The sequence below is a fragment of the Cyprinus carpio genome, chromosome A24, assembly GCF_018340385.1.
Source record: "Cyprinus carpio isolate SPL01 chromosome A24, ASM1834038v1, whole genome shotgun sequence".
Taxonomy (NCBI): Eukaryota; Metazoa; Chordata; class Actinopteri; order Cypriniformes; family Cyprinidae; genus Cyprinus; species Cyprinus carpio.
The window spans coordinates 22018704-22040339 of record NC_056595.1 but is presented as its reverse complement, the minus strand read 5'-3'; the positions used below and the strand labels follow the sequence as shown (position 1 = coordinate 22040339).

The 21636-nt window shown below is 34.1% G+C and overlaps 1 protein-coding gene across 5 annotated transcripts in view; it reads right to left on the bottom strand.

Moving 5' to 3' along the window:
- Positions 1-21636, bottom strand: part of LOC109069209 (SRC kinase signaling inhibitor 1-like) — a 50685-nt gene that overhangs the window by 25642 nt on the left and 3407 nt on the right. For 3 of the 5 annotated variants that reach the window (XM_042714693.1, XM_042714695.1, XM_042714696.1), the window contains exons 2-3: positions 10092-10333; positions 4456-4479 (exon numbers count right to left, since the gene is read on the bottom strand). In XM_042714693.1, coding sequence (XP_042570627.1) covers positions 4456-4479; positions 10092-10283 — 216 coding nt within the window. In that variant the 5' untranslated portion in view covers positions 10284-10333. Of the gene's footprint in view, positions 1-4455; positions 4480-7654; positions 8049-10091; positions 10334-21636 lie in introns of those variants that run through there. The other 2 variants (XM_042714694.1, XM_042714697.1) reach the window with 2 other exon arrangements.

Sequence of the window (21636 nt, the reverse complement as noted above, 5' to 3'; positions counted from 1 at the left end):
ATGAACTCATACATGATACTAAAAGTGTGTGTGTGTGTGTGTGTGTCCAAAGTAGTGAAAGGAAACACATGCAGGCTGAAACATTCTCAGATCATGCTGATAACATGATCATGTCAGCTCGACTTCTGCTGTGGCTGAAGCAAAAGAAGACATCCCACATGAGGCATCCTCAAATTCATGTTGATTTTTCAATTTAGCTCTTCACTCATATGAATATATATTTGCATTTCTGTTCATTTTTAGGTCGTAAGATTTCATAATTTATATTTTCTACTTTTCTGTTTGAATACTTTTAATATAGCTTTAACATACCATAAACTAAACATATAAATATATACACATTTCAGTCATAGAAATCAGTATCAGTGTTGAATATAGTGGTGCTCCTTTATATTTCTGTGAAAAATATAATTTTAAAATTATTTGACAAATAGAAAGTTCAAAAGAATAGCATTTATTTGAGATATCTTTCGTAACATTATAAAAGTCTTTACTGTCACTTTTGATCAGTTTTATGCATCCTGAATAAAAGCATTAATTTCTTTCTATTTAAATTTTTTTACTTGGATTTTGCTTTATATTTTTATTTATACTGTAATTTTTTTTACAAAGTTGTAAATAAAGATTACTGGAAAACATTTTACCAGAAAATACGTTCTGGTCTTTCTACTCTTCAACTTCACAATTAATTCAATGGGTTACTAGCCGTTTGATTGTGTGTGTGTGTGTGTGTGTGTGTGTGTGTGTGTGTGTGTGTGTGTGTGTGTGTGTGTGTGTGTGTGTGTGTGTGTGTGTGTGTGTGTATGAAAAAATAAACCAATGAGTTTTAAATCAGCAACAAAAAATAATAATAATAATTTAACTTTGAGCTAAAATTTAAGTAATTTAATAAAGAAACATTTGACATTCCAGAGGTTTCCTAAATAACAAACCAAAATGTCAAACAGATTAACAAACAGACATTTTTACAAATTTTCAAGAGGAAAAGGTTTCTACTTACACCATACAGCAATATCTGCTTTCTTTAAATCTCAGCACAGCACATGTGGATGTGGCGGTGCATAACAGAGAAAGTTTGCAGTCCTAAGAATCTTTCTTAACCTGACCACACTGTTCCTGCACTTCTGATTGGCCAATACATTTTGATTGACATGCATTCCAGGCAATGAGAATGCGTGAAGTCTTGACTGACAGGACAGATGTTTGCAGCTGTGCCTCTCCATGGCAAATTTCACGGGTGTTAACAGTCCTGGAATACCATTCTAGCGAGAGATATAATCAGGAATGTGCTGCAAGTTTCAAACATTTATTTACCAACCAAATAAATGTAACAGTTTGACAATATTGTAATTATGAATGCATAAATCTAGTGAGAATCGCAGCATCATTGATTCTAGCATCTGTCTCTATGGGCTACAGGTTAATGGCTTCGCAATAAGAGTGAATTAACCTCATTTCCCCTCAGTAAATACATTAATTAGCATGACAGCATCAACACGACAGCACTTATTGATTGAGAAGTGTGGCCAGAGAGGGGGATTTGCTATTGACTTGGCAACAACAAGACATTGTGTAAAGCATAAATTTATGTGAATTTATTTTGTTAATGAGTTTTATAAATAAACACACACAAGTGTTATTTTGGTATCACTGAGATAATATTATATAGTTTTTATTAATGTTTTGACTGTTATTTTTATATATTCTTTTATATATTTATTTTATTAAAATAAATGCTGTTCTTATTTTAAAATAAATTATTTATATTCATCAAAAAAATCCTGAAAAAGCAACACAACTGTTTTAAACACTGATAATAATCAGAAAGCTTTCATGAGCAGCAAATCAGCAGATTAGAATGATTTCTTAAGGATCATGTGACACTGAAGACTGGAGTAGGCCTAATGATGCTGAAAATTCTGAACAAATTATATTTTAAAATGCATTCAATTATTGATTTTAAATTGCAGTAATATTTCATTTTCACCTTTAACAGGATTGGACACTGGCGGACAGGAAACAATTAGAGAAGAGGGATTCAGGGAAATGCAATCGGTCGAGGCCCGACGATCGAGTCCTTGAGCGAGACACTTCAGGGCAGAACTGTCCCAGCTATAAAAGCATTTACAATCGCCCAGTATGAAGTGTCTAAATGGCAACTAATTATAAATTGCTGAATTTTTAACATAATCTATTCATTATTGATATCCATTATTAATATTCAGATCTAATATATGCGTGTGAGAAAATCCAACAGTGATGAAAGTATCTGGTTCAGCACAGCGGATGGTTCTCTTGTAGTCCAGCATGCCGCGAGCTCATCGGTACACCTGGGGCCAATTTAACCAAAGCGAGCCGTGTGTGTTTCCACATGCCAGAAGCTGTCAAATAGTTTCCTTTCTAGGGTAACCAAGGTGGCTTTTAGATTCCTGTCCTCAGAAATGTCCCTGTTTTACAGCACGTTCATAACAGTATATTGCAAAAAACGACCTACATGTACACTGCCCATAACCAGAGCAAACATGTAGTGATTATTTGATTATTTGCTTTTGTTACGCAGACCTGGCAACCCTGTAGATCACTATTTCATAAATTATCAAAAGAGACACATTCTGCGTCAGAAATCGCTTACTTCCCTACTATATAGTAGGCGAAATACAGTATGTGAGGTGAGTAGTATGTCTGAATTCATAGTATTCGATAAGGCAAAAAGTACCCAGATGACCTACTTCTTCCGCCCGGATTCTGAAGTGTGCATTCGATGGACACTTTACTATCCCATGAGGCCACGAAAGAAGATTTATGAATGGCAGTGAAGCAATGCAACTGACATTGGTAGGTCATGTGACAGTAACAACATGGCAGATGTAGTAGATCTGAATTTCATTCATACTGTACCCATATACATACTATAGCTGTGTCTCATTTTGAAGGCTGCTCTCTCTGGAGACACATAGAACACTTATTTAACAGTTGTGAAGTAAATTCAAATTCAAGTGTAGTATCGGTTATCAGTTTCAAGCTTCATGGTAATGATTATAGGCACTAACTATTTATGATAAATTAAAGTAATACTGATTGTTTGTATATGATATGCGCTGAACATGGCGCCGTTTTGCGAACAATTTTAAACATTCTCGAACGTTCCATCAGTGAATAAATAAAAAGTAATAATTGACTAAACGGTTACACTTGCAACAGCTACATTTGGAGAAAGCATATATTTGTATGCTCAAAATAAGTCTAAAATGCAAATAATCATAATTAGGGGTAGTAAGCATAAAGTAACTTTGAAAAGAAAAGAAAAATGGTGTTAATTACAGTTTTTGAAAACGAAAATATTAAATACCAATATTTGATAAATAAAGTTTTATTTAATCATAGGTTTCTTTTTTGTAATGTGTATTTGTAAAGTCCTAATTTTGTTATAATTATAAATATTTTGGTTATTTTTTACTATTTTTATAGTGTGATTCTTTGTGAATAGTATTAAAACCAGTAAGGGCCAGTAAGCATAATAAAATTATTATAATAATAATATTAGGCATATATGGAACCCACAACAATTAATCTGTCGCCATTTTATAAATCATAGATAATAACAAGTGAGATTTCAATGATTTTGACCACAAAACTAGAAAATGTTCCTGGTGTTCTGATCACTGTATTCGCCATATGAAAAAATGCTTTTCATCCGAAGGTTTATACAGCTTACAAGAACAGAGCATGCCAGAAGAAAGCTGAAGGCAAATTTCTTGCTCAAAAGGATCTTAGTAACACTTCAGATCGCAGGTTTGTCACGTTCAGCTCTCCAGGGAGTTAAAGAAGACTATTAAGGCCGTGCACAGCTTGAACGAATCAGCCTCGGGATGCTCCGTAGGGTTCTTCAACACCTGTCCTCTCTCCTGATCCTGTGAAAGGTATCTCAGCTCTGGAGGAGTTCCAGCATTGTCCCACTGCCAAAGAGACTGTAGGTGTCCCGAGCGCCCCTGGGGGATGCAGACCGGTTGCTTCACTTCTCACATCTTGAAGACCTGGAGGTGAGTCAGTGCTCTGAAACCTTGTAGAGGAGTTTGCCTTGAAGATGGACTTCCAGGAAATGCATCTATAAATAAATCATTTGCCATATAGTTTCCATAATAAATGCTCCTACGGAGCTGCTGAATTTTCCCAGTATGCACCTTCAGAATGCACTGTGCACAATTTAACATTAAATGTTACTCCCTGTGAGCGTTTCACCATTCATTCAGTAGACCATTACCAGCTAATGTATTCATACATTTCATTCATTCAGTGCCATTTTGTGTCATGCATTGTTTAGTTGGATTGCACTGTGGATATATTGTGATGTTTTGCATCTGAAGTTTTCCTTGAGGATCATTAAAGCTACACAGACATGCAGAAACACATAAACATGCAAACACAGACATCTGGAGAGGGAGAGACGTCTCTTACCTTAAAACTCCAGTAATGTGGCTGCTAAGAGAATGTGAGAGAGAGACAGAAGGGAAAGAGTAATGAGTTATGCAGGTCTATTTAAATACATAAACTAGCATTCAAAAGTTTGGGGTCAGTAAGGTTTTTATTTTTTAAGAAATTAATACATTTATTTAGCAAGGATGCATTAAATTGATCAAAAGGGACAGAAAAAACATTTAAAATGCTGCAAAGATTTTCTATTTCAAATTGACGAACTTTCTACTCATAAAAGAAAGCTGTGAAAAACTGCATCATGGTTACTTTTCCACAAAGCAGCAAACTGATTTCAACACTGATAATAAATAAAAATTATTTTTGAGCAGCATATCTGCATATTTGAATGATTTCTGAAAAGTCACGCGACACTGAAAAACATTTTAAGTTGTAATAATATTGCACAATATCACTGTTTTTTTATTTATGTACTACTTATTTATTTATTTTTAATCAATAAATGTAGCCTTGGTGAGTATAAGATACTCATTTAAAAAATATTTTACAAATTATAACGACCCCAAAAATTTGAACAGAAGTGTATCTCATTCATGAAAAACATTTTGGCTGGAATATAAAAATAAGGATATACTTGAGCTCTGTTCGATGATTGACAGGTGCTGGTAGCCAATAGAAAAACATTCTAAGCATATTCTTAACCACATTTTACACAAAATTAAGAAAAATCCTTGATTGTGTCAAAAACCTAAGGCCATTGGTTTAACACAGTGTTGTTGTATGAGGAAAATTGTTTTACAGGCTTTCAAGGCACCACAACATCTCATTTTCTGATCTGCTGTAGAAACCAATCATGTGAGTTTTAGAGATAACCAAGCAAATATTTAATGCTTTCAAACTCTTATTTATCTGTAGAAATAAAACCATAAACTGAACATGAATATTTGCAAATATTTGTATAGTCTTAAATGCCACATTCCATTCAACTAACCATCACAGATACAGGATTGTGGGATATCATTGGAAATGTTAGGAAGGGCAAATCTGTGCTTTCTTACTAGACATCTTAATAGATGGGATATGCAACCCCTGGATACCTGCAGATACTGCTTGAGAAAAATGAGCATAATTTTTCTGGTTTCATACAGGCCATGTAAAACATAAGTGCTTTTTTGCCTTCTCATATTGGTGAAACTCAAAACACTGCCTACAAAACATTTTTGCACAGACATGCTCAGTTGTTCAAATTAAATGTTCAAACATGCCCTAAAAGGTAGGTAGCTCACTATGTTTTGAGATGCAATTTAGCTAATCGCTAAGGCCAGCAGAAGTGTGTGCGTCAGAGCAGAACACAAAAGCCACTTTTTAAATGTACTAATTCACACATCCCAACACACACACACACATACAGTAGCAGAAGGGCTTTAGTTACAGTAAGAGTAGTTCAGTATGTGAGGAAGAACAGAAATGAGATGAAGACCCACCCTGACTTGACAAGCAAACCCACCTGCCTCTCATCATATTTCTCTCAATCCCTTTCTCTGCCTCTCATTGTTTATGTCTCTCTCACAAAGGCATGATTCTCTTTGTGTGTGTGTGTGTGTGTGTGTGTGTGTGTGTGTGTGTGTGTGTGTGTGTGTGTGTGTGTGTGTGTGTGTGTGTGTGTGGGTGGGTGTGTTTCTCTCACACACACACACACACACACACTCAGACACTGCGGCAGGCCACACCTGCTTCTATACTTGCATGTCATACAACCACCTACACTGTTGCTATGACGACACAGAAATCTACAATATCACTACAATTTAGCATACGTTAAATTCAACATGAAACCAAAATTGTCCCTTTTTACTTTCGTAAAACATTGCTGATCTGTGCATAATCCAATCCTGTGCATGCAATTCTAGACTGAAAAACATCAAAAAGCCTCAAATTATTATTATTATTATTATTATTATTATTATTATTATTATTATTATTATTAAATAATTATGTAACAAATAAAAAATAGAATGACATCTTTAAATTCAACTTGGAACAATAACTGTACTGTAGGTAATCAAAAATTTTAATAAAATAAATAGAGACTGCATGGATGGATGTTGTTTTTAAATATATATATATATATATCTTGAATATTGTTTCTTGTTTATTTATTTTTATTTTTTTGTTCTAAAGTATGTCAAAATACAGGAGTAAAATTGTATGCAAATGCTCATGTGACCTTTTCCACACGTTCCTGATTTTACTGTCCATGATTCATCGGTGCATGCTATTCCAGATGGAAAAAAAGGCAAAAATAACAAAAACAACTTCTATTATTATTAATAATAATAATATTATCAATACTAATTATTATTATTATTATTCAATGAAATAATTTATTTATAAAACAAAGTAAATAGTTAAATCTTTACATTCAACTTGGAACCAATTGGAAACATTTATAAAATAAAATAAACCAGATTAGAATAGAATAGAATAGAATAGAATAGAATAGAATAGAATAGAATAGAATAGAATAGAATAGAATGGATGGATGTTGCTTGCAAAAAACAAATCCCATTGAATATTCTGTTTCATTTTGAAGTATGTCTAAATTCAGAAGTAAAATGGTACAGTATGTGAATGCTCATGCTTTCAGGTTGAGAGCATTCATATATTGAGTCCCACCGTAATACATGTTCACACACACACACACACACACACACACACTATTTGCACCTGATTACATCCTCAATCATACCATCAAGCTGTCAGTCTCTCACTCTCTGTTCACTGAGGATTTCTCATGTCCTCACAGACTGAAGAAGGTATGATACCATGACTAATTAATTAGCTCCATTCTCAGCCGACTTTCTTTATCTAGTTCTCCTCTCCTCATCTATGGACTGTAGTAACTTTCTCAGCTAGTCTCTCTCTCTGCATCCTGAAGCTAACAGCTGACAAGAAATCATAATAGACCCTATTTAATTTAATACACACTCCTGGTCTTATTGTGCAAGTCGCATTTCAGTGCATGTTTTTCCAAAGAAAACTCTCATAAATGCCTGAGAAACAAGGTTTCAACTGATTGTTATTAATAGCCAAATAACCGTTTAGTCACAGTTTTATTTGGCTGTTGTAGGTAATGCAGATTTTCTGAATTGCTGCCAGTATTAATACAGCCATTTAATGCATATTAACATTACATTTTAAGTCAGATTTTAAGAATCATTACCATTGGTTTACATGGAGATGCTCTGAACGATGAACTTGACCTTCAGCCTTCACGTCCCTGTCAAAAATCCTCAAAAGTGTGTGCCGGTGGTTTTTGAGGAGGGGAACAGACCCCCACAATCCACTGCAAACTCACATTCTGATACATAATGCTTACATTGCAAGATCCAATCAGCTCCTGAAGAATAAATCCAAGTCCCGCCCTAAATTTTCTCCTGTTTCATGCACTAATACGTCACTTTATGGAAGTGAAATGCGAATGTCATTTCATGTAGCCTCTGTCCTTCAATGCTCTTCCTCTCTCTGGGTCTCAGTCCCCTGTATGCCAGCTAGCTATGTGATATCATTGATTTCCCTACATGAGCTTGGTTACCATGGTAACGGTAGACTCCCCTCTCTCTTTCTCATTCCAGTGGTGTTTGGAGATGATGGATGCAGCCAGACGGGCAAATACACAGAGCAAATACAAGGAATGATGGAGAGATTCCAAGAGGAAAAGAAAGAGGGGATTGATCAAAAGAGAGAGAGAGAGAGAGAGAGAGGGATGGCTGAAAGGAAAGAGCAAATGGCAATATGGATTTGCACATAGCTGCCAATATAAGCTAGACTTGTGCATTTTCTAATGAGAATTTCAGTGATTGTGCATTTGAAAGTTACGCAGTCACAGTGTTAAAGCCTGTTCACTCCAAGAACGATGACTATATCAGCGTCCACACCAGTGGATGACAATGTCTGTTTATTCCAAGCGCACGCTCGTCTGACGCTTTAAATTCTCGAGCTCGTCATAGCAGGATTGATTCTGATTGGCTGTCAAGGTTTTATTGTTCATCAGTTTGGAAAAGAAAATAGTTCTGAAAGTGATTTCAATGATATCGTTTCTCTGTGCCTTTATCGTTAGAGCTGTGGTGTGGACTCTTCTATTCTTTAATATTGAGAACAAATTTTTAGAACTACATCTTTATCTTTATCTTTATAGTTATCGTCCTTGGTGTGAACAGGCCTTTAGGCTGTTGTGGGTGGTTGCCAGGGTGTTGCTATGCAGTTTCTAATGTATTTCAGAATGTTGCTAAGTGGCAGTGTTGTTAATTTGTATTTAATATTTGTTTGTTTAACTAAAACTAAAGGTGTAAAAACTAAATTTTTCACCCGAATGTGAAACTCCTGATCACATGGATTCCTATTAGACTGACTGTGTTGCCCGCAAAAATTTGCCAAACAACCGTTAATGTGACCGCACCACCAAAAAAAAAAAAACATTAAATTAAAATAAAACAAAAATAAAAAAAAAAAATAAAAAATAAACAAAAAAAACTTAAAATTAACATTTTTGAACATTGTCTTGGTAACTAACTGTAAGTTTAATTACTAACTTAAATAATGGCTGGATTTTCATTGAACACTGACTGTGACCAAACCTTAAAATTGTTTAAAACAATTTTGTTTATTGAAATAATGCTAATATAAAATTCTATATAAATATTAAATAAAAGATTATTTTAAATATTGCATTGGCAACTAACTAAAATAATTACTAACAAAAACTGCAAAAATGTTTAAAACTATATAGAAATATTTTTAAAAAATAATAAAAATGACAAAAAGCACATAAAATTATTAAAAATGAAACTAAAACTGAAAATATAAAATGAAAAGCTAATTTTAAAAAATATGACTAAAAATTCAAATAGTGTATAAATTATACTAAAGTAACACTGCTATGCATGGTCACTATGTGCTTGCTTATTAGTCCAGGTCAAAATAATGAAATTAACAACTCTAAAAATTAAAGTAGTGTGTGTGTGTGTGTGTGTGTGTGTGTGTGTTTTTTTTTTTTTTTTTTTTTTTTTTTTATAATACATCAACTATTATTCAAACAAATTAACAAAAAAAAAGCAAAAATTGAGTATATTTATACATTACAAGAAAATACTATTGTGGTTTTTCTACTTCAGAATTCAATGTTTAATTCAGTGTGTTACTTGCCTTTTTTTGTACTTAATTGTGAAATTTACCAGCAATTTTTGAGTGGAGATTTTTTCTACACCATTTTTTTTTTCCAGTGAATATATATACACACACTCTCAATATGTGCAATAACAGTAGAGATGGTTGAATTATCAAGAACCACCCTACTAGAGAAGAAAGACTGCAAAGAGGAGGAGGAGGAAGAAAGAGATAATTAGAGGTGGGAGGAAGTATGACAGACAGAAGAGGAGACAGGAACAAAAACTATGACAAGCGGAAAAATACTCATCAAAGGCCTTTTCAATTTTTAAACATAGAGCATAAATATAGAACAGCATTTTTGGAACATTAATTCTAACTGTGTGGAGACAAAACGGGCCTGATTCAAACCTGCATCTCCCATATGATCGCCAAGGCTCAACATATTTGGAGCAGATATACCAAATACACACACACAGATAGTAGCGTGTTACCTGCTGCCGTGCACAGTTGGTGTTGACCAGTGTGGCGGCGTGCTGCGGAGGGTATTTGTTTCTCTGATGCTCCATGTCGCCGCTCTTGTGGAGCTTAGCAAAGGCCTCCATGTCGGGGTTGGAGAGGCGGCGCGTGTTGCTGCCCAGAGTGTGATAGCGGCGCTGATATTCGGCATCATCCCCACGCAACATCACAAGCACTTTATCTTCTAGTTCTCCCTCTCTCCTTCTCCCTCACAAACCTGTGGAGAGGAAAAAGTGGAAAGCAAAAGGTCAAGAGCTGGATATTTGGTATGTTGAATGGAGCAGTTCGATGTATACACACTAAAGTTTGCAAGATTAGGATTAGAGCTTCCCAAAACATTGTATTATAAAATATGATGACTAAAGTGATTGGATGGTATGTTATTTTAGGCTAATATTACTCACAACCCCATGTGCTACAAATGAGGACTAGTTTGTCTGATGTGTTTCCAAGACTAATTTGATGATGTTGTAGTATGTCCTAGTTTCGGTGTACTGGCTTACTGTATACATATAATTACATGCTTTACTATCACACATACACACACAAACTTTTCATAACACACACTTTGCAGAAGTATGCAAACTTGAATTCAGAGATGTGTTATTATTGTTAACTAAAACTAAACTATATAAAAAATATATATATTAATTGCAATAAAAATTTAATTAAATGTAAAAATTAAATAAAGCAATAATTCAATTAAATTAAAAATTACATAAAATTAAATTAGATAAATAATAATACTAAATAATTTTACCACCTCAGGACTATGTAAATGTACTGCCAAAAAAAGAAACGTTTTAAAACGTTTTAAAACGTAAAAATGTTTTAAAATGAAATGGCTTGCCAACTACCTGAAATAAAATAAGTTTAAATTGAAGTACTAAATAATAATAATAATCAATCAATCACGTAAATGTACTGCCAAAAAAAGAGGCAATTAAATGAAAAAATTGGTGAACACTATAAAAAAATATTTTTTTTAATGAAATGGCATGGGCAACTACCTGAAATAAAATGTTTAAATTTAAGTACAAAAAATAATAATAATAAAAAAAAATACATAAATCAATTAATTACTTAATGCTAAATAGAGCTAAATTAATACAAATGACAAAAAGCACATAAAACTGCTAAAACTAAAATAAAACTGAAAATATAAAAATGAAAGCCAATTTAAAATATTAATAGATACTATAATAGTATTATGTACAAACATTTACAGGTACAATCAGATTTTACTAACTTTGAATCAACCAAAGCTAATTTATAAATTAAATTTTAGAAAAACTTCTCTTTTTTTCCAAGTTCACGTTTATTTATTTAAGTGCTGTACAATTTTAAACGTTATTAGGCACTATAAAATCACAGAGCAAAAAACTAACTCATAAGATAAAAAATAAAACATGCAGATAAAACTATAAGCAACTAACAAAAAGAAAAAAAAATGTGTATCTTGTTTGCTGTGTATCTTGTCATGCAAGTATAAATCATAAATAGAAATTACTATGCAAAACATGCCAGCATGTTGCTATGGTGTTGCTAAGGTTCTGAGTGTTTTTAGAATATTGCTATGTTATTGCCAGGTAACCAAAGAAAGTCCACTTCCAAAAAGAGTCAAAAGGTTCCATTTTTGAAAATTCAAATATTATAATTCCTACAGTTCATGTCATGTTGTAGCAGCATGAGTTTGTTCAAATCACTAACATAAAGAATGAGCAATAATAATATTCCTTCCATTAGTGAATATCCTTATGAACTGACATTAAAGCATCCGTATAAATTGACAGTAAAGATGTGATATTCATGTACACTGATGTCTTCTTCACACAGCAGTGTACAATACAGTCATATCTCTCAAACCCAACGGGAGGGAAAACTGACGTGTTAAAGGAGGGAAGAGGAAATCATGGATGTAGATATAAGACGTCGAGATGGTGGGACGGAAATTGTCTGATGATGTGATAAAGGTTGAACATGATAAAACATGAGGCAGGTTGTCATGCCTACGCCTGGCAACCGCGTGCTGATCGAAGAATTATGATTTATGTGTTTGTGTGTGTTTTGCTGGAGGATATATAGCACATGTCAGCCAACACTAACGCTGTCTGACCTGTCAAACTGAGAAACACACAGCCTCTGGACTCACTCACAATACCACAATAAAGCAGAGAACGACGTCATGCACACAGAAAACCATTATACAACCAAAGAGATGCATTTTGCTAATATCTGCATTGCATTAACATGCAGCTACAATGTGAGTGCTTAAATAATAAACAATAGGAGCACAGAGCAACAAAATTATTTGTAATATAATAGTTAATATTAATAAATAATTTTAACACCACCATAATAAATAAATAACACCACAGGACTATGTAAATGTACTGTTAAAAAAAAAATTAACTGGAAACAAATAATATATATATATATATATATATATATATATATATATATATATAGTATACATAGCCATATTTTAAAGTTATTAAAATAAATTGAGAACATTTTCAGAAACATTTACATTAAAAAGCACAAAAAAAGGCAAAAACATCAAGAAACAGAAAGCTGAAGTAGAAAAGTTAGCACTCAAAAACACACTTCCATCTCATTATATATGGCCTGATGCTGAGAGCTGAAGGAACCGCTCTGTTGAACTTTTTAGGTACACAAGTCGTGTCTGTCGGTATGCAAACAGTCTTCCCAGCTAAGCTAACAGTGCCTGCCAAATGCATAAATGTAAAGTATAATTCATGTCTATACCATAATCAGTGAGAAATGAGTTCAAAATGTATGGTTAAATGGCATGTTATTCCTTTCAAACAAAAGAGCGATTTTAAAAGCAGTACAACATTTAAAGCCATCCTAAGAATTCGAGTTACACACTATAATTTTTAGGCCCATTTTGATCAAGTAAAGCAAACCATTGTGACAACCAATCAGCAGCTAGCTAGCAGAGCCCTCAAAGGACCAATCAGTGCTTTGCAGAAGCACATAAGCAGTTTGTCAATATTTGTAGTATGAAATGCCAGGTTTATTAAAAAGCTAGATTAATTCTATTCTCTCTTTACTTATCCTTGGTTATAACCGCGTATCATGCAATCATCTACAATGACAATAGAACCCATGTAATGTCCGTGTGTTTGCGTGTGACAGAGTGCACAAAGATTGATTACCGGTCAATTTTAACACTCCTCAGATAGACACATAAACCAAGTGTGGCGTGACAGGTGTTTTGACCCCTGGACGCCTCTAAGCATGTATGAAAGATCGGCCGTAAGTGTCGGGGGATTCTGGGAATTCTTGCCTGAGGGGAGTCAGTTAAGTGGCCTGAAGATTAATGATCCATCATTTAGTGTCAGGAACAGGTGAGAGATGATGAAAGCTGGGTGAAAGAAAAAAAAACGAAACACAGGAAAGACACTGGGGTTCATTAGAGGATTGTGAGGAAATTAAGTGCTCTTTAACAGTGGTTCATGAAATTACAATTATTTATTGAGTTATTAATTTATTAAATATAATTAAATATACACAATTAAATACTAACCTACAGTACATAATGTATAACCTGCTTACTAAATTAACTAGGAAATTAAATAAATGGATAAAAAAAAATTAAACCTAAAAAATATAATACAATATTTCTGGAAATAATATGTATGCTGTATCAATGAAAAAATAAGAAATCATTTATTTAAAAAACTTGCTGATTTAACAAAAGAAAATTATATAAATTACTAAAAAAATAATTAAATAAACATAAAAAAATTATGTAACAATATTTTTGGAAATATTCGATACACTGCATCAATGAAAAATTAAAGAAATCAATTATTTACTTAACTTGTTAATTTAATTACAGGAAATTATAGGAACATATAAAAATAGATATAAAAATTATTAAATAGAATATTTCTGGAAACAATCTGTACACTGTACATTTACAATTAAATCAATTAATTAGACAGTAGGAAATTATATGAACTATAAAAAATTTATATAAAAATAAACATGTTACAAAATTATTTGATTTATCTTCTAGTCCCGTTTCAGGGCTGATTGTAATCTTAGAGCGTAATGAGAAACACCCCAGAATCCTTGACCGCATCGGGGGCGTGTCCAGTGCTTCTAATTATGACATCACAATGGAGGTCATCACTCATGGTGATGGTGACCTCGCTATTAAACCCTGCCATAGATACTGTACACACACCGTTTGTGTGCCATAGAGTGAGCAAACAGGCTGAGAGGAGAAAGAAAGAAAGAAAGAAAGAAAGAAAGAAAGAAAGAAAGAAAGAAAGACGATAATAAGGAAAGAAAAAGAAGAAACCTGCTGAGTTTAAGAAAGAAAGAAAGAAAGACGATAATAAGGATTATTCCTGCTGAGTTTAATAATATGATATCATAATACAGAAATCTAAAAGAGATGATCCATCATCTACAGGTGTTTAATAAAGCAGTCTGGTCTGTGCTGGACTTCAATAACCAGTCCAGCAGCACACAGTAATAGGGAAGTTCATATACAGACCCCCTAACAAGAGAATGAAATTAAAAGAAAATCAGAGAACATATGAGAAGCCTAACGCTGTTTGACAGCAATTTACTATGCTGTTAAAACATCTGCATCCCAGCAGCCAATCTCATGATCTGTTAACAGGCTCAACTACTAGAGGTTTCCCACTATCAGATAGGAAATCACACAAATCAGTGGGAAAATGTTTTTAACAAATGAAAAATAAAGTCCAAGGGCCTCATTTTAATGTAAAGCTAGATTTAACTCTACATTACTGTTCAAAGGGTCACCAAGGCTGCATTCATTCAATAAAAAATACAGTAAGAACAGTAATATTGTGAAATAATTTTATAATTTAAAATAAATGTTCCCTGTGTGAATACATTTTAAAATGTAATTTATTTCTGTGATCAAAGCTGTATTTTTAGCATCATTACTGCAATCTTTAGTGTCACATGATCCTTCAGAAATCATTTTAATGTGCTTTCATTTATTATTATTATCAATGTTGAAAACAGTTGTGCTGCTTCATATTTTTTGTGGAAACCCTAAAACATTTTGAATTCTTTGTTGAATATAAAGTTCAAAAGAACCATGTTTATTTGAAATAGAAATAGAAATCTTTTGTAACATTATTTTTTTTAGTGTTTTCATTTAGTTTCCAACAAGATGAAATAAACATTGAAATACAAAAAAAAAAAAAAAAAAAAAAATGGAAAACAAGTGTATTTCTTTTACCCCATTGGCTGATATTCTTCTTGTTTTTTAAGCAAACACATTTATTTGTATTAATATTTTATGTAATTTTGCTTCTCAAGTGTATGTTTCTTGATTTAAAAATAGATATTTGTACTGGACATGAAAATATGAAGAAAATCACATTTTGCAGCGCAGTTCTCAAGTTCCTCTCAGGAAATTAGGGCGCAAGAAATGCACGATCCCAAATTAAAGATATCATGATACTGAAGTGATGATGTCATAGAGGAAATGAAAGAGCAATCATAACTTGAGGCTGATATTTCAGAGTACATGAAACACCTGCTGGAAGGTGAAAGTCTGATTAGATATTAATCAGCGTTAGCAGATAAACCAGCGGGACACAAACACGCACTCGCTAAAGTGGAAGGTGGAATAAAACTCCAACTAATTCTGCTTGTTATCCAGCACACAACTTATTACGCACACACAAAGAGGCATGTTGCTTTTGGAAAATAACGAGGAAACTATCTAATTATAAGTATGAGCATTAAATCATCACGATGGCGATGGCTGAATTTTAATTAATTTCGCCATGAGGAGAAACCCATATCACAAAAAATCATCAGTGGACTGAGATTTCACACCAGTAGATTTAAATGAGGCACAAATTCTGACCCCTCGCCACTATGTTTTAATTAACATCTCTCCCTCTGTCTCTCAGGACTCACTCGCCGAAGACGGGATTCTGTTTAACCTTTGACCTTGTGACATAGCGCCCGCAGGAGGCTCTAAATGGCCAGAGATTGAGGATTGACACTAATGTAGCCGTTCTCAGGGTCAGTCCCCTCGTGAGGAGCATCGCCGGGTGTCAGAGGACGTGTCTTAAATGAATAACCATCCTATCTGCATGGTTCATCAGCAGTAAAACATGTTACGCTGACCTCAGTGTCATCTAGGGATAATGAAAAGCAGATTTAATGGCTACTTGCGGCAACTGCAACGCTTTCATCTGTAAGCATGCATGTAAAACCGTCAGCATCCATATGGACTTCAAAACCAACATATGGGGTCACAGACGCTGTGAAAGAATCAGAAACATGTTCAGAAGACCAAGCTAAATATGCATGCACATTAACCTGTAACCATCAATGCCATCAAAGACCACCAGTCATGCCACATTTTATCAAAGATGAAAGGAACTAGTGGCATTTGAACTAGTGATATAAAATCTAGTCTACTTTGTGTTTAGCAAAATATGATGCACTAACTGGACACTATGCACTTACAGTATACACTATGTACTTAAACTAATCCCAGTTGTTCATAATGTCAAAATCATTACCTTTTATGCAGTGTGTAACACAGCTCTAAGTGAACGAAAACATCCTGCAAAGTTTTAAATCTGAAAGTGCACCGTGTATAAAGTAATTGTCTCTCAAAAGAAAGAGTCGACTCTGAATCATTAAAAAGAGTCGTTTTTAAAATGAATCCCAAGCCGTTTCATGTTGACATCAACATGAAACATAAGCATATTGCCCGCCCACTTGTTTGTCTTTTCTCATTGGTCTGAATGAAAATGCAAATTTATTCTTTGCCACTAGGTGCCGCTTTTGGAGCTGTAAAATAGTGGTTTCCCCGGTAACACTGTACACAAAGCAGCACTGCACTCACAAACGCTGCTTTAACAGGGATTACAGGCATGATGACATTAAAATGAGACCAATTGGACCAATCACTGCAGATAAGCGTCACGCAAAGGAGGGGTTTGGAAAAATGAATCATTGAGCCAGTTGTTGAGCAAGTGAGATCAAAATAAATGCATATTATTAGACAATGAAAGTGTTTTTTGACCTTGCATGCATGTCAACCTGTTGTTGGGGACATTACCCATAATAGGGGCACTTTAAACATGATTTGGACTGGACTGACATTCACTGTTCAATCAGAGACATTTTGACACTTGAAGACATAAAATGTCATTACAACAGTGCTAATTATACTAATGCTCACTCAAAAACAGCTCCAATGTTCTTGTTTTACTAGACAGAGAAGAAGAAATGGAGAAACAGAGAGGAGCAGGGCACATCATATGAAAAGTCTGAATGGAGGGATTTCAGTGCCCACATCATCATGACATCAGAGCATGAAGAGATGATTTACAGGAATTTTTGAGCATGTGCGTGAGATGCATGCAAGAGGTCTGAGCATTTAAAAATACTCGCACAGCTCCAGTGTCGTTTAACAGCCAGCGACTTCAGAAATGTCTGGAAAAAGAGAGAATGAGAGAGAGGAATGGAGAAATGGATGATGGAGAAGAGAAGCACGCAACCCACTTACTGTACAGCAGCACCGCTGCAGGGGCCTTCAAAGGAAACTCTGCCCTGATATGAAAATCCATAATCCAAACAGTAATGAGAGAGAAACAGAGAGAGACGCTGTCCTCCTCTCCACACTGTCTTTTCTGACAAGAATGCGAAGCCTTGCGGGAGGAGTAACTGTCGTGTCAGATAATTGTCTGAACAAAACAAAATATGCAAAAAGAAGAAAGTACGATGCTTGTGTAATATAAATAGCCGACCGTCTTCTTTCACACTCTTTCACACTGATTTATCAAGAATATCTAGAGCTGATCTCTTAAGCACCATATTGCTCAATATTCAGATTAGTCATTTGAAGAAACTGCTAACCGTGAGTATTACACATTGGTTTATGCATTTTTTGAATGGCCTAAGCTGTTCTGAGTGAATTTTAGCCTGTTGGCAATGTTCCCTGTAATTTATTTTCCTTGCTGAGCAAAACTTTTCTCTATCGGGTGGACATTTCAGCCACCTGAGCAAAAACATTCTTTATAACAGACCTGTACAGCGCGCACACACAAGTGTGTAACTTTTGACTTTAATGTGCTATTTATATTTGATTTGACCCATAATGTAAATAAATGATTGTAAAAAATAATTTAAAAAAAATCTCACGCAGATCAGTTCAATTCTTTATAATAATATTATATTATATTATATTATATTATATTATATTATATTATATTATATTATATTATATTATATTAATATTATATTATATTATATTATTTATATTATGAAAAAATGAAGCCGATATTGTTCATGAATTCCCATTCTGAGGTCAATTATTAGTAATACAATATAATATAATGTAATATAAAATCAAATTGAAGCATTTTAACTGACAGAATAGAATAGAATAGAATAGAATAGAATAGAATAGAAACTGAAGCATTTAAACTGAGATTTGTAAGGTAAATATTTTCAAAAACATGAACATGTAAATTCTTATATAGTTATCTAAACATCCCTGTAGTAGAGTTTGCACTTTACTACACCTCTGTGCATTTACTAGAATTCTCATTTTTTTGTGTGTCCTGTACGCAGCATATTATTTCTTCTGCGCGGCCGCAATGTAAAAAGTGTGTGCAGCTTAGAGGAACATTTCCTGTTGCTATGCAGTGTGTTCACTCAGAACACATTTACAACCACATAGCAACAGCTTAATAATTACTCATAACTAAAAATTATTTTTTACGGGCTGAACCCCAAGTGAGTGACACTGATGGAACGATCCATAACCCAAATGAAAGACTGTAAACACTCTTCTCCCTCTTGACATCTCATCACTTCATATTTTACTGCTTCACCAGCTGCGTGACGTTTCAGTGTTTGAAGCGTTCAGCAGCATTAGCTCAGTGTGGGACTGAATCTCCAGAGACGCAGGTATAAAGATGATAGGAAGAATTTGTTTTATCGAGGAAAAGGTGCTGTGAGATTTGTTAGCGCTGTTAAGGGAAATGTGGTTTCATGAATGTGAAAGAATACCTGCAGGAAATAGAGTTTAGATAGATAGATAGATAGATAGATAGATAGATAGATAGATAGATAGATAGATAGATAGATAGATAGATAGATAGATAGATAGATAGATAGATAGATAGATAGATAGATAGATAGACAGATTTTGAATCAGCTATGACATTGAGATGTCAGATAAACGGTTTGAAAACGTTCAGTCTCACGTCTTTAAAGCCAGCACTTGGTTTATCAAGTCTTATTCAGTCACTTGCCATTTAGCAGACATTATTGATGCAGAGAGGCTTACGGAGCATCAGTGCTCAGTCACGCTCAAGGTGAGAAGGTCAGACTGATCACTGATCCTCTCCAGTTCCTCTATCACCTCAACTGGGAAACTAATTGACAACATCTGTGCAGCCTAGAGTCCTAACCAGCCAAGAGTCTTCAGCCGTCCGGTGGGCTCTGATAGAGGCTGTTAAAACTATGAAGGTCAGACAGATCAGAGAAGACCAACAGCTGCCATAACAATAACTGTTCTAGAACAAGACAGAGCAAAATAAAAAAGGAAAGGATTTGTTTTCTATTAGCAACTATATGTCCAGGTAGCATTTCACCCCAAAATGAATAATTTTATCCTTTGATATCATACTGTTGATAAACAGAACGATAGATAGACACAGACAGACAGTTAGGAAGATAGATCGATAGATTGACAGGTAGCTTAAATGGCATGTATATCATAGAGATAGATAGATAGATAGATAGATAGATAGATAGATAGATAGATAGATAGATAGATAGATAGATAGATAGATAGATAGATAGATAGATAGATAGATAGATAGATAGATAGATAGATAGATAGATAGATAGAACAAATGAATGCATGAGAGATAGATAGCAGCAGTTATTGTTGCACATGTGTAGTATTGTACTGTACAGTGTTTTGCATTGTATGATGTCACTGTTATGCAGTCATTCTGTAATGTTCTGTTATGTACTGTCTCATAGAAATGTAGTATTGCAGTATGTCTGTGTGCTGAGAATCAGTGCATCACTGTAATCCATGATCTATCCATGAGCGCTGCACATGCGCCTGTCTTCCTAATCCATGCAGTCTACAGGGACCCACAGTAACAGAGCCTGTCTCTCTTCCCCTATCAGCCTCTTCCACCCCATCTCTCCTGACACTCATTTACTCCTTAGCCAACTCCCTCCTCTTCCTTCCTCAGTAGTGAGTGAGCGGCTCTTTAATTCCCATCTCTTCAGCGGGACGCACGCGGTCACCTCAGCACTAGATAACACTGCAGAGAGCTCATCTGCTCTAGAATGATGTTTCTGATGCTCAGTGTCTGTGTGCATGTGCTTGGTATGTTCTGGATGGTATCTTGCAAATGTGCTAAATCAAGTGTGAAGCTTTACAGTGTGTGTGTTAGAGAAAGAGAGAGAGGCTGTGGTCAGCAAGAGAGAAATTTAAGCATGTCAACCTAATAAAATCACTGGGGAGAGGGCTTTTTCCTGCAAGGTATTGTGTGTACAGTACATGTGTGTGTTTGTGCATGTTTAAACACACAGCTAAGAGATCTATTTAGAAAGCACTTCACTCCCAGGCCAAATACACATTCTACCAGCATGCCAGTCTTTCCTTTGCACATACTGATGCAATCACGTCACTTTAGATAAAAGCATCAGCCAAATGCATAAATGTATTCATCAAACATACTGAAGACTAGAGATGATAAACAGCAATTGAGGTTTCTAAATACAAATAAATGACAACATTAAATAAAAAATAGTAACAATACACATTGCTAAATAAATTATATTAATTATATATATATATATATATATATATATATATATATTATATATATATATATATATATATATATATATATATATATATATATATATATATATATATATAATTAGTAGGATGCATTAAATAGATCATAAATGACAATAAAGACAATGTTACAAAAGAGTTATATTTTAATATTAAGAAATTAAATACTGTTCTTTTAAACTTTCTATTAAAACTACAATACAATATAAATGTAGAATATAAGAAAAATAAAACAATTAAATATTTTTTACATTTTTCACAAACTGGATACTATTTACAGCAACTTTTTTAAACATAATTATTATTATATTTATATATATATATAAAAAAGTGTATTTCTGACCTGCTTTGAACTTTCTGTGAAAGGGGGACATTTCCAGATTCAAGGGGGACAAGGACAACACACCAAAATCCCTAAAACAAGGCCATCTGGTCACCCTATTTTACATAAGTATAGTAGATAGTCTTTTCTAAAGACTTTTTATCCATTTTCCACAAACAATTACACTCTAAGCTTCCAAGTCTTTCCCTTTCTTATTCTGTCTGTCCACTCTCTCTCTCTCTCTCTCTGAACACTCAGTCTTACTCCTCTGGGTATCTGAATCTACTTCCAACATCAGCTTTTGAAGCTTCATTGA